Source organism: Monopterus albus, unplaced genomic scaffold (assembly GCF_001952655.1).
Source record: "Monopterus albus unplaced genomic scaffold, M_albus_1.0 scaffold250.1, whole genome shotgun sequence".
In the NCBI taxonomy this organism is placed as follows: Eukaryota; Metazoa; Chordata; class Actinopteri; order Synbranchiformes; family Synbranchidae; genus Monopterus; species Monopterus albus.
This window is the reverse complement of record NW_018128130.1, coordinates 568,213-582,870: the sequence shown is the minus strand read 5'-3', so window position 1 is coordinate 582,870 and position 14,658 is coordinate 568,213. Positions and strand designations below refer to the sequence as shown.

The 14,658-nt window shown below is 41.6% G+C and overlaps 1 protein-coding gene across 1 annotated transcript in view; it reads right to left on the bottom strand.

Moving 5' to 3' along the window:
* Nucleotides 1–11,642, bottom strand: part of LOC109972174 (lon protease homolog, mitochondrial-like) — a 28,944-nt gene extending 17,302 nt beyond the window's left edge. The window contains exons 1-10 of the mRNA XM_020620874.1: nt 11,051–11,642; nt 10,174–10,262; nt 9,538–9,657; nt 8,091–8,256; nt 4,194–4,307; nt 3,968–4,029; nt 3,524–3,653; nt 2,114–2,197; nt 1,955–2,023; nt 625–776 (exon numbers count right to left, since the gene is read on the bottom strand). Of these exons, the coding sequence (XP_020476530.1) occupies nt 625–776; nt 1,955–2,023; nt 2,114–2,197; nt 3,524–3,653; nt 3,968–4,029; nt 4,194–4,307; nt 8,091–8,256; nt 9,538–9,657; nt 10,174–10,262; nt 11,051–11,596 (1,532 nt within the window). The 5' untranslated portion in view covers nt 11,597–11,642. The remainder of the gene's footprint in view (nt 1–624; nt 777–1,954; nt 2,024–2,113; nt 2,198–3,523; nt 3,654–3,967; nt 4,030–4,193; nt 4,308–8,090; nt 8,257–9,537; nt 9,658–10,173; nt 10,263–11,050) is intronic.
* Nucleotides 11,643–14,658: the final 3,016 nt, after the last annotated feature.

The window sequence follows — 14,658 nt, the reverse complement described above, 5'->3', positions numbered from 1 at the left end:
CAACTTGACTTAAGGAGGACTAGAGGAAAACAAACAGAAAGAGCACTTTCTGTGCAGCATGACTGCCCTTGACAAATTAATAAAAATAAAACATGGCATTAGGAGTCATTTTCCAGAGATCATGATTCTCTGAGCTAAACCTCATTAGCTGTTCCTAAATGTTCTGGACTCAAGTGGTCCTTAAAGCTACAGTATGCAACTTTTTTCAATTTTTTTGTTGTAGGAATATATTTTAAAACATTTCTTAATGTGGAGAGGTACTGTCAAAGTCTCCTGTGACCCAGACCCATTGAACAGCGTTTGAGTGGGACTGAGCTCTTTAACCAGTCAAGAGATTTTCAGTTATTTCTGCTTGATCAGTAAGTTGTGTTGCATTTTCATTTACTGTAATTTCATAACGTCAACTATCTGAAGAGCTGGGCAGAGCGTGGTGGAGCATGGTGGAGCGTATCAGGTCGTAGTAGAGCATAGTGGAGCAGGGAGAGAGAGCGGTGGGCGGAGCAGGATGGACTGACTTTGAGTTTCGTGCTAGCGCTACCATAAGTTACATATTGTACCTTTAAGCTAAACAAGTAATACCATAATTCAAAAGTCCTTGTAATACAAAAAATTCAAAAGACCAACTTGAACTCTGATGAGTGGTTGTCCAGCAGTCCCAGCTTGTTCAGTTCTTCACTGATGACTTCCATTATGTGTTGAGGGACAGTCCTGTCTTTGAGTCTCTCTCTAAACTTCTCCTCAATAGCTTCTTTGTCCTCTTTTTCCAGACCCAGCTCCTGAAAACAGCCACAAATATGTTGTTTCATTGGGTCTAGTTTCACAGACTTGCTTCTTAGACCTTTTGGAGCATTTCTATTTCTATTAATATGAAACTGACAAAAGTACAGAAAATTTTCCTTTTGGAAATATCTATTACAGTCCCTCTGCTGTTCCTTGCTACTAGCCAAAAAAAGAAAAGTTGTACCTCGCTGTCATCTTTTAAAAAAAATGTAACTTTTTCCCTGTGGTGTTGAAAACGGTACAGAATATAGATATTTTTAAGGTATTGTATTGAGGTTAGAAATTCCAGTATTGTGGAAACATGACCTGAAAGGAAGAAACTTAAAACTGCAAAACCTGTGAGTAAAAATGTGTAGACGTGGACCAATGTGGCAAAGTCAGAGCTGCAGGCTTGGTTTGAGTGCACAGACTGGAGTTTTTGAGGTTGCATCTATAGAGCTAGATAAACTTGACTTGACTTAGTGGCACTGTGACATGGATCATCAGCTTTTCTGAGGATATGTGTGCCCACAAATACATTTAAAAACATTATTTTAATGCTCACCAGCTGAATGTGTTTTAGTCTCCAGTAACTTGGTGAGGTTTTGCTGGGAGTCTGACACAAGCTACAGCTGCAGTGATACTCTATTCACTTACTGCAGTGAGGTAGCTACACTCATCAGTACGTTTTATTCGATTTCCGACGTTTTCAAACAGCATCTGCCCTATATGTTATAGAGTGGCGAAGTGTTTTTTGTCAAACGACCTTTTCAGGGGGCACTTGTTCTTTCGCTGCCAATATTCACAAACTGCGCTGGCTGTAAATGTGTCATGTCCACGTGTCCTGTAGTGGAAGCTGCTATACACCTGTGCTGTGTTTATAGTAGACATGAAGCAGGGCACTCACCTCGGTGAGATACATTATTTTAACATCAGTTAAATGCTGTCAGCTAACTGTGAATTTCTCTCCAAACCGTGACAGTGTGGCGGTTTTATGTTCAGGAAGGGTTGGGTGGAGTGCGGAGCAGGGTGGAGCGAGCATGGAGAGCAAGGGCGGGGCAAAGCAAAGGCAGTTGATTCTAGAGTCCCATGCTAGCATGAGCTAGATTTTGGATTCATCTCTATTGTCGCTTTAAGAGGTGGAATGTTTGTGCGGACAGATACAGCGGCAGACAGATGACACAGTCGATTCTACCTTCTTAATGATCTTGAGTTGCTCTTGTAGCAGGTACTTTCTGTGAGTCTGCTTGATCTTCTCTTCCACCTGAGCAGAACAGAACAAATGAATGACTGGGGATGACAATCACAGTACTAGAAGGATAAAGCTCATACATGTTGGATGATGACCCCTGACCTCTCGGCCCAGCCGCTGCTGAAGTTTACTCAGCTCGTACTCCTTCTTCAGTAGAGACAGAGCCTTGTAGAGACGCTTTGGGATCTGCAAAGACATAGCAACGGGTGTCAAAGGCCTGTACATTGTACAGCAGTAATGAAGAACCTAAATATAAAATGTAAACATATATATTGAAAAGCTTAGGGAAGCAGTTGTGTACTAGTTTTCAGAAGTTGAAGTCTTTCCTCTTATAACAAAACATACCTTTTGAAAACACTTGCAATAAATCTCACCTTTCCAAATTAATGTACACCTTCCTTCAGTATTTTAAAAAGTCTTCTTGGGTCAGTCTCTGAAAGCTTTGCACAACTTTATTTTGGGCAGTTTATCCCCATTCTTTCTCACCGATCCTCTCAAGCTGTGTCAGATTGGATGGGAAGGGTCTGTGAACTGCCATCTTCAGATCTGTCCACAGATTTAGTAAGGGGTTTAACTCTGGGCTTTGGCTGGGCAACTCAAGGATAGTCAGAGACTTGTACTGAAGCCACTCCAGTGCTGTCAAGGCTGTCGCTCCAGTCTCAGGCTGTGTACTCTGGAGCACGTTTTCTTTAAACATCTCCATATTTGGCTGCATTCATCTTTGTCTTATTTCTAAACTCTCTCTCCCTCCCTGCTGCTGTGAACCACGCTCATAGCATAATGCTATAGGGGTAGGTCACAAAGAGACCACTGCGCTCCTAGGAACACAAAGCATAAGAAGTGGTTTTATATCTCCACCCTAAGCTATGCCTTTCCACAGTTTTATCAATGAGGTCTAACAGAGTTTAATGGACTTCAAGGTTAGGTTTTTTTTGTCCTGACATACAATGTGATAAAATGAAGTCCTTAAAATTTACTCTGGCTTGAAAATGAACAGGTCAAGAAACAGATTTCCATGATTTACTGTTAATGGAAATCTATAAGCCATCTTCAACCCACACAGACGGGGCGAAGTCATGAGCTGCCTTCATACGTTATTTTGTGGGCTAATTATTGTGCATGGATTTAAGAGTCAGATCGGAGATTCTCACGGACGGGAGTACACCTCCTACGTGCAACGCTGTCACTGGGTGAAAAGTTGGTATGGGGGAGTGTTGATGAGAGAGAAGCTGCTGAACTAAATGAGCTAAGGTAGGCTACTGTTCAATGTGAGCATGTGCACTGTACCTGCTCTGAGCTGCGTAGGGCTCACATTATTACCAGAAAATACAGTAGCCTATGTCGTAATAAGGAGAAAACTCACATTTTAAAGGTGAACAATTTCGTAAACATGAACTTGTTATAACCAGAATGGCTATAACTTTTTATTCGCATGCTAGCAGGCGGTGCTTCAACACAGGGAATAGGACAGTCCCAAAAAGAACCCATAAGCATGCAAAGTGGACTGCTTACGTTGATCTCCTCCAGGACATCCTGTAGTTCATGTGACTCTGCTCCTGTCAGAGCCGCTCCCATGTCGCTGAGGTAGATAGGATTATCAACCACTCTCTGACCAGCTTGCATCATCTGAAGGACAGACTCCCTTACAGCCCCCACAGAAGTGTACACACAAATAAGCACATTTCAGAACATTGGATGTGTACCGTAACCCCATACTCTATGAGTATAGACACAGCCCTCTAAGGCAATCACCGTTGGGCTTATCTCAAACTTTAGAGCAACACTAAAGAGACAATTTCCATGCTGTTTGACTTTGTGGGCCCCACTAACACAAGTAAAGTATAAATTATGAGGAGACCATTCAACTGGTGAATTTGTTGTTCTTCCTGCTTCAACGGGCCAGAGGAGAATGCACAGTTGGTGTTGGTGACAAGCAGAACAAGTGTCAGGACTGACCTGTAGAGAGGGTTCAGTGCAATGATGTCCCTGATTGTCTTCACTATCTCTGCCGTCAGTGCCTGTACAACACACACAAAGATTCTAGTTTTCCAGTGTTTCTTCTGTAGTAAGACCATTTGTATCATCACATTTGCCACAAAATCAAAACACAAATCAAATTCCAGTATGAAAATTGCCATCTTACCACCCTAATGTGCTACATATCAGAATGTGCGTTTTATACCTTGACCTCCTCTGTGACAGTGAACTGTTCATGTTGAACATTGTCCACTTCGACCATCAGGATGCTGGAGGAGGGAAGAGGTCCAACACCTGGACTCAGGTCTGCTTCTAAAATCTGACCAACAACAACAGAATAGTTATTCTCACTACTGACAATATGAAAATGACTGTAAACTACAAATACTACTCCAATCATCACTAATGAACTAATGATTATGGCATCATTGACTGTCGTTTTATTTAGTGACCTAATGATTTACTGTTGAAACATGAGCTAATGGTTTTGGGTGATGTGTATCCTTTTGCTGATTAGCTTCAGTGTTGTGTTGTATGTGACAAATGTATATTAAGCTTTGAGAACGACTGAGGTTTCATGAGTCACAGCTGTTGAGAAAATCCCTTTGTTTCTGAAGCACATTGGAAGAAGGCAGTCTGTTTCAGAGGCACATACACTTTTAGAATATCTCACAAATGATGCTCAACTTCCTGCATTTCAGCCACTTCAAGAAATCTGAGTGCAATGCATTCTAATGACTGTGCGGTGTTAGGAGCATGGGTCCTCTATGTGTGGCCCTGAATATGAGGCACTAACATTTCACTTAAAGAAATGATTCCCTCCTCATTAAAATGCTACTGTAAGAATGGGTCAGGATTAGGCCAAAGGGGCCCCGTTGAGTTCACAGTACTTTATTCTAAACTCATGTTTTATTATAAATGCACTGATATTAGTGGGTCACTCACTTAAGAACAGCGCATTTGTATGGACTTACTATTCTGAACCCGTTTAAAGCTGAGCTGTTAACTTGTTTACATAGAATAAACCTGAGAACAAAGCTGCTCCCAAACAGGCTTGAGATTATGGACATGTTGCCATGACAAGTCCTACACCAACCAACAGGTCTGGTACCAAATGAAATTGGTGGTGTGATTACCTGCTGCACTACACATGTAGTCTATTTGATAAAGTGACCATGGGGTTTCACCTATTTTGGCAAAACCTCTTGCTCTTCTTGCACAGGCATTATTGACCACAGATCTAGCATCAGATGTGTAGATCAAAGAAGTCCAGTACCAGCACATTTAAATAAGACATGACACAATATTAGTTCAAAATGACACACTGGTATTAAAACAGCTTCATTAATGTGTGGGGATCTAGAGAAGCAATGTCAGGCATATTGATTTATACATTAATGAGGATTTTGACATTAGACCTTTTGTGTAGACTGAGGTTAAGTTTGATCATAATGTTTAGGAATTGGATCTCTGTATAGGATTTCCCGGAATCCCTGAATCTTTTCACAGTATTATGTACCGCAGCGAAAGGTGTGCTGTCGGATAAAAGCTTTTGTATAAATGATGAGCCAATTCCAACAGTGTTAGAAAAGCCAGTCAAAAGTTTAGGTAAGTGGTGTGATGCAGCTCTTGGTGAGCAGATTCTGGGCTTGAGACAGCAGACAGTTGATGGAATTAAGAAACTAGAGGTGTCAGGCCTCTCAGGAAAACTCAAACGTCTGTCAGTCACAGTGTATGATGTCCCCATCTCTAAGGTAGAGAAGCCAGATAGAATGTTTAGCACGTACATTAGGAAGTGGCTGGAAGCTCCGCGCGGCCTCAGCAGTGTCGTTCTGTACCAAGAAGGGAATTTGGAGTTCCTTATAACCAGTTTAACAGAGCAGTTTAAATGCACTAAAGCTCGACTGGAGCTTAGAAAAGCCAGTCAAAAGTTTAGGTAAGTGGTGTGATGCAGCTCTTGGTGAGCAGATTCTGGGCTTGAGACAGCAGACAGTTGATGGAATTAAGAAACTAGAGGTGTCAGGCCTCTCAGGAAAACTCAAACGTCTGTCAGTCACAGTGTATGATGTCCCCATCTCTAAGGTAGAGAAGCCAGATAGAATGTTTAGCACGTACATTAGGAAGTGGCTGGAAGCTCCGCGCGGCCTCAGCAGTGTGGTTCTGTACCAAGAAGGGAATTTGGAGTGCCCTATAACCAGTTTAACTGATGAGTTTAAAAGCACTAAAGCTTGACTGGAGCTAACACTGTTAGAATCCAGGGATGTAGCGGTGCAGAGCGCAGCACCAACAGTCTCAACAGGCAGGAAGTGGAACCCAAGGAGGCAGCGTTACAGGCTCATTCAGCTCTTAAACACGGGGACATTGTAGGACAGGTACAGCATGGACGTGGTGATTCTAATTTAAGCACATCAAAAACTTCATGGAGCAAAGCAGCAGCAGCTGACAGAAGGAAGATGGTTAATGAGGAGATTAGGAGGCAGGAAGATGTGCAAAGGCAGCTTCCCAGGCAGGGACAGTGGGTGAGATGGGAAGACGTGGAAAGGAAGAAACTTATGTCGGACATGGAGGCAGGAAGGATTAGATTCATTCTAGGCACAATTTAGGATGTGCTTCCATCTCCCCAAAATCTGAATAGATGGTTAAGTGAGGACCCAACGTGTCCCTTGTGTTCAGGTGTAGCATCACTTCAGCTCATCCTCTCAGGGTGTAAAACAAGCCTGGCTCAAGGACGATACAGCTGGAGACATAACCAAGTGCTGAAATGTTTAGCAGCAGCTACTGAAAGGAGGCACTTAAAGGTAAACTCAGTGGAGGAGAAGAAGAAACAAGAGGGGATTTTGTTTGTTCATAAGGGTGAAAAAGGCAGGAAGCAAGTCATTTTGAACAGGCAGGATGCAGGCCAGCTAATGCAGGGAGACACTGGCAAATGAAAGTAGATTTAGGTTCAGCTCATAGTTCCTGAGGAGACAGTCAGCACTAACCTCAGACCAGACCTTGTGTTGTGATCAGAAGCACAGCAGACTGTGTATTTTGTCGAGCTTACAGTTTCTGCGAGGATGCTGTAGATACAGCTTATGAGAGGAAGAAACTGAAATTCACAGAATTAGCCATGGAGGCAGAGGAGTGTGGCTGTTAAGGTCTGCCCCGTAGAGGTTGGTTGGAGGGGATTAGTAGACAGGACAGCTGTCTGTCCAGTTAGGTATAAAAGGGCAGAGCCTAAGACAGGTAATTAGGAATCTAGCTGATAGCACAGCAAGTTCCAGTGGGTGGCTCTGGAGCAGAAGAAAGATGTGTGAATGGGGCAAAAATAGGTAGGTGATTTATAAATGGCAACGTCAGGACTTTGCCTGTTAAGCTGAAGTGAACTAGCATAAGAGGACAGGCTTAGTAAAAGTGTTTGATACATGCATCAGGCTTGAGGCCTACTTCCTGGTTTTAGTATGGGCAAGCTAATATGAGTACACAGTAGAAGTTTGATTGGTTTGTTGGAATGAATACTAACACAGGGTATTATTGACTTTAGATGGTGAAAGACCTAAATTGTTTACAGTCTCGCACTGAGAATTTGTTTTTGAACTGACTGACAATTCTCTCAGGAGGTTTGGCACAAAGTGGTGAACCATGGCCCATCCTTGATTGCAAAGACTGAGGCTTTGGTGGATGCTCCAGTCATGATACCTTCACCTGTTACCAGTTAACCTGCTAATGTTGGAATCTTTCAGAACAGTGTTACTGGATTATGTATGTATAAACTTTTCAGTCTAATTTAACATCTGTCCCAACTTTGTTTTGCGGGCATCAAATTATAAATTTGTTTATATTTACAAAATGTAATTAGGTTGGTCAACTAAAACTGGCTGACATTAGTGAACCTGGTGCTTTTGATGCTGACTCAACGTGCTGACTTACAACCAGCTGAAATAGGATCTGGATCAAAAATACAACCCTGAAAATATAAATTCATGGCCACATAGCTCAAACTTGGGTTTTTCAACCACAGTGGACGAAGGTCCAAAAGACAGTCAAGGTGCTTGGCTGATGTCCTTAATACTTGAGTTACTGACTGTGACTGGTGTACTGATGTGAGGGTCACGTTACAGACCTTGTCCTCCAGCTGCTCTGTCAGAGGCCCTGGTTGGTCCTTGCGGGTGCGTTTAGCTTTGCGTCTCACTAGAGGCTTCGACTGCGATTCTGACTCTGCCTCTGACCACGCAGTAGAAGAAATGACGTCCTCAGGCTCCACCTCCAGCTGCCTTGTGATCCGGATCCTGACAGACGAGAGTTTACTGTACATATAGCGGAGCTCTACACAAGATACAAGCAACAATGTCCTGTGGAAATCAGAGTCAACTAGGGCTGCAGCAGTATACCACGGTATGAAAACTGATAGTTATCATGAAGTGTACAGTCTTATTACTGGTATTGAAGGAAAAAACACAACGCTGGTGCGCCTTTCTTCCCGACTGCCTGTCAGACTCCACAACGGGCGTCACATGCAGCGGACAAATGGCAGAGGAGACTGATATCACAAATTTCATCCACCAAAAGAGAAATTTAAATCTGCAGCGCAGGATTACTTTGAATACCTCAAAAATGAACACCATCCCTCCCTAAGGGCCAAAGGATGTGTCCTGTTTATTATTATAATCCCAAACAATAAAACATGAGCATATAAACACTGGTCATAAAATGCGCTGATCCTGATCTGACCCCAGAAACACACACCAACTTTCCTGGCTCACGTAAGTTAGTGTGTGTATGTGTGAGTGAAGGCAGCGACAGGATCAGCCTGGCTGCATGGTCACATACCTTTAACTAGTCTGATAACTGTTTAGAGCAGTGTGACAGAATGTCTCACTATCTTCAGAATTTTTACAAACCAGTCAGTTGATAATTGGAGAGAATAATCAGCAGGTTAATCCCCAATGAAAATAGTCAATACTTGGATACAAACTAGCTCAGCAGAGCTCCACCTCAACCAACAACAACAGTCCAATTCTGTTTTTGCATTAATGTATGAGTGATAGGCTGATAATGTAATGACAGAATATATAATAATATAACAGTATAGTACAAATAGTATAATATTTTTTGCACCGAATAGTCTATTATTATTTTTACTACTTTAAGTACATGTTTGTGATAATACTTTTACTTAACATTTTCAATGCAGAACTTTGACTAAAGTCAATGATGTGACTACTTCTACTATTGGTGCTAACATGCAAACCAACATGCTTTAATTATATAACATGTTACAGTTATGTACCTTTTTTAAAATCATGTTTGTTTTTATTTTTTAGGGTCAATCTAGTGCTGCAATCACCTGGCACCATCACCTGAAGTAAAGAAAACCCTCTTTTCTTTAAATTACTTTGAGGGTCACTGTAGCTGATAATACCAGTAATTCCGTACTGTTGTACACCAACAGAGTGAAACAGTGATATTTTCTGAGATGGTTATTATACCACTGCAAACCTAGAGCCAACAGATTCCCATTCCAGCCTATCACTGTGCTTTCCTTGCTCACCAGCAGCAGTGTTTCTAACCTGCGGTGCCCCATGACAATCATCCTCAGCTTGTCTCCCAGGTCCTGCATCTCATGAATCTGAACAAAAGTTCCAGTAGAATAGATGGCATCTAGAGACTCCACCACATCTGACTCATTACTGCAACAGACACAGGACAGAAAGCAGCATGTCAAGTTCCAAGCATATTTCAGTGATCACTGCAAACAGTCACTGATTAGTACTGACAACCGCCAAAGGCATAACAATGGTATGCATATATTTTAAACTCATCTGCAGATCAAATAACACCAAGTTTGTATATCTTACGTTGCACAGACCAACATTTAGTGAAAAGTAAATAAAATAAAAATTAAAAAATAGGACCTCTTATAAACCCATTAATCTCAGTGACAAATACATTGCATTTCCTGATTGCACTGATACAAGCTTTTAGTGTGAAGAAGCAGCAAAAGGAAATGTTCAGTTAGCAATATGTTAAAGGTGACCCGATATCCCATGTTAATGAAGTTTTACATATCAGGCAAAAGCCAGCGTATGAGTGAAGAGCATGAAAGCGCATGAAACAGGAGCACAGCTCTCTCTCTCTCTCTCTCTCAGCCCTCTATTGATCTGACCAGTCATGACTCTAGAAGAGGAGGGAGTTATCAGACTAACTTATCATCTCTCTTCAGGAAGACTCCAGCATATGGCTGAGCCAGACGAACCTTCCTCCTCAACAGCTCCATCAGTGCTTTGTTCTTTACCTGGCAGGATGACAGACAGACACATCACCATCACACATACCCAGAACTTGAAGACACACACACAGTTTAGGTCAGTGCCTGAAATATCAAACTGCTTTGTATTTATTCCCTGTGAGGGTTTTCTAAAGGGTCCATGTGTCTTGATTAAACAAAGTGCAAAACTGAGTTACAGTTAACCAATCCCCTACTGGTGCAGAGATTGGAGGCTTTTTAAATGGTCAAAATAAAAATAGTCAAAAGATGAAGGTCTTCCTAATACACACCCACATTTCATTTGTTGTCTGCAATATATTTTGCTACAGACTTATTTCTGGAAGACAGATATACATTTAAGCTCTCTCTGCCTGGGTTGAGATCACCCTGATGGCATCCCTGTGATACCTCAAACTTGACCAATGAGGACATGAAGTTTTCATTTTCAAGTACAAAACCAGTAAAATGTCCCTCTGCCTTTAAAACAGCTGTTCTTTTGAAAATGTTCCAGACTCTTTTATCATCGTGTAGCAGTTTGCAGCCAAAGTTTTCCTGGCTGCAGCTTCAACATACTACTGAACACAAAATCTCTACAGCAGAGCTATATGGCGAAAAAAATCCCATAAACACGATTTTCTTTCTCAGCAAGTCTAGGCAGGCTTACTTTTGAAGTACAGTATAATCAACTAAACCCATGTGGGAGATATCAGTATCTGCACAGGAGAGTTTTAACTCCAAGGAGCACTAAACTGTTGCTGTGAGATGGCATCATCCACGATGGAAACACCAGACTGGAGACGTTATAACGTCCTCACCTCTATGATTTTGATGAACCGGGGGAAGACTGGGTTCCTGCTCACAGCGATCAGCGGCACATTGGGAAACACCTCCGGGACCATCATAGGGGTGAGAGCCGTCATCTGAGGTCCAGTGTACGGGACTCCCCCCTCTCCCCCTGACTCCTCACCCCCAGAGCCTGCATTGTCCTCGCCGTCCTCCCCAGAAAAACCTGCGCCGCTCGCACGGTTCCCATACGTCCTGTCCGGAATCACGTAAAGTTGAGAGCCAGGTGTAAGACGAGCGGTTTGGCCATGGAGAACGCCTCCGACACGCATCCACCGGTGAGGTCTTACGGTCACTCTGCATCCTGCGGCCACTGCTGTGCCGAGGGCAGTGTTAACGAAGCACTTGGTGCATTTTGTCTGTGAGGTGCTGATGTAGAACCGTGAATGCTGGAGCTGGGTCAGTCCTGATATACCGCTCAACCGGGGACCATTGCTCCCGGGCCAGTTTAATTTAACGAGAGCCAAATTTCTGTGCACCTGTCTAACGGCACCGAGCATGTTCATACAAGTAGCCATGTTGATCTGGAGCTTTCTACAGCACGCGACAACCTTCTTCCGTCGATGTTTGATGACGTGGTGTCACGTGCTCGTTTGTTTATACCTTATTGAACAGTTACAACGCACAATAATCAGAAAAAGGAACAATTGTACAACAGGATTATATAATTTGGCAAAAGGGAATCCATACATGTAGCCACAAAGAAGGGGAAAAACAAGAAAAGTGGTGAATAAGTTGGAGGAAAGGATTTATGCAATAAGTTGCATCTGTGAAATAAATTTAAAATTCGTATAGCCCTTTTTAGATGGAGAGATTATTTCACTATAATGTTTTGAATACTTTTCAGGAAGACACAAAACGTGGGTCTGTTACCATTACATTTAAATGTATGTTTATAGTATTTATCTAGAAGCAGAGTGTGGTTGTTAGGTGCTCCTTTAGGCCAGAGCCTTTTTTTGCAAGAAATAATACATTTAACTGTGAAATGTAATATTCAGCAACAGTTTATAAAATTGTATAATTTGAATATATTTATTGTCTTTAAAAAGCCCATGGTGCTTTTCCTTGTTTTCTGACTTATCTACAATGTTACAACGGTGAATTCTCATCTTAAACGTGACCTAAAGCTCAAAAATGAGGTGAACATACAGTATGTTGTAGTATTTCTCTGTAGAAGCAACTCAGTTTATTCATATCTCGCAAATTCTTGCTCACAAGATATTTTTAGTAACAAAATTAAGTATTGTGTGATAGTTTAAGAATTTCCTTGAATGGCCATAATATTCAGGCCGTTGCGCGTTTGTGTGAGCTTGCCTGACCATCTATCGGTGCCCCCACCATATTGGCAAAATGCCTTGTTTGTTATGTATGTTTTCAATAAAGCATATTTAAAAAAAAAAGACATCCATGGTGCCATTGTAAAGGCAGAACTTCTTTTGACTGTGACAGGTTTTCTGGATATATAGTTTCCCTCTTTCTGTTGCACTGTGAGCAGAGGATGTGGAGAAAAATACAGGCCTGAGGTTACTGCATGTCCGGGAATGTTCCTGTATAGGGACCCGCTGTTTTACCTGACTGGGTCTAACCAACAAGCAGCCTGGCAGTGAAGTGCCCACAGTGGTGAACGATCAGCTCCTCAGTGCTGGATTCCCCCGGAGCACAGTACCTGTTTGTTTTTACTGCTTTAGGCCAGTGTGTCCGCTGCATGTGATGTGTTGCTGGTTAACCAGCGGATTAATGATCCATAATGTTATTGTCAGTGCATCTTATCAACAGATTTACAGAGAGAAAAATTAACATTTAAATCAAGTGCAGCATATGTCAGCCTGGAGATACCCTCAGCTTTGGTTAACAGGGTTCTACCTCATAAGGTCAAGTCTCTTTGGAGCAACAGTGTTTTGTCCATAACGGGCTTAAAGTTCAAATTGCATCTTTCATCTTCTGTTTTAGCTCACAATACCCATATACGTTACTTGTGATTTCACAGGAATATTATATAATTCTGTATGTTCGCAGTGTGCAATAGGTAGAAGTTCACATTTATGTTGCAGAAAACAGCAATCACTTTAATTGCAAGAGGAATTTGGCCTATGTCTCTTAAAAAAGTTTTGTGTCATCAGCCACCCTAACCCAACTGAAATGCCTTTGATATTACTTTCAAGGACGAGCAGACATTCATACTAGTGTGAATGTATGTTCAACTTGTTCCAAATTGTAATGTTATAGAAAATGTTGACTTTGAACGCACTGTAATTTTATGTGTTTTGAGTAAGGCTGTTGTTTGGGTAGACGGTACTGACATGTAATACAATGTGTTGCAGGACGTATACATATTGATCAAGTTTACAGTTCAGTGCACGGTCCGACCAAGGCTAGAGCTAATATGAACACCAGCCAATGGCAGACTTTGTTGCCGACCATACTGTATATTTGCACAAGTGTTTCGAAGCATATGTGTTGCTTCAGTCTGGACATACTTCCATTTTGTGCCTGGAACAGAAGCATGTGCATTCTGTTAGGTTTCTGTACCCATCTGATCAAGTTTTCACTTTAATGCATCTCCTGTCTCCAAGTAGACATTAACTGTGACAACATTCTGCCACCCAGGGGAGAAAAAGCATCAGATTGTAGATGTGCAAATAAAAATCTACCACATTGTTGCTAAATCTGCTAAATAAAGCTGCCTCCATCCTCAAAGATCCCACCCACCCCCAGCACGGACTGTTCGCCTTCCTACCCTCTGGCCAGAGGTTCAGAAGGGTGAAATGTAGGACCACTAGACTAAAAAACTCTTTCTTTCCCTCTGCCATCAGACTCCTAAACAGCTGAGGAGTTTATTACCAGGAAATACGTGATGTACTGTTTACATTCTCAGTTTGCACATGCATAATTGCACAATGACTGTTGCACATGCTGCTCCCATGTAGTATACATTCTCTTATTATATCCTTATATATTTTTTATTATATTGCTGCATTTGCTGCTTCAAGTGCCTTAGATTTTGTGTTACTTATTTATCAACTTTATATTTCATTTGTATTTTGTGGCATTCATGTGGACGGCGAAGTAAGGATTTCATTGTACAGGGAAACACGTTTCCTAACTGTGCATATGACAAATAAACATTTTGAACTTGAAATAAAGGGATAAAAATGCTTAATGTGAAATCGAGAACAAATGTTTAAATGTTAAAAATAATTTCTGCTTCACAAGTTGTACCCTCATGGCTGTAAAGCACTCTGAGGAGCAGTCAGGAAGGCAGCTATTTGTTCACATTTTCTGATGTTAGCTGCATTGGTTTCCTTTCTCCAAGGTCAGCAGTCAGACCACAGCATCACTCTATCAGATTTTTTTTTTCGGTGCAATAAAAACTTTTTACATTTAAATATATAAAAAAACCAAATAATTAATGATTTTAGATGGAATAGAGATGTAGCTAGAGTGCATTATGTACAGTGAGGAACAGAAGTATTTGAACACCCTGCGATTTTGCAAGTTCTCCTACTTAGAAATCATGGAGGGGTCTGAAATTCACATTGTAGGTGCATTCCCACTCTGAGAGACAGAATTAAAAAAAAAA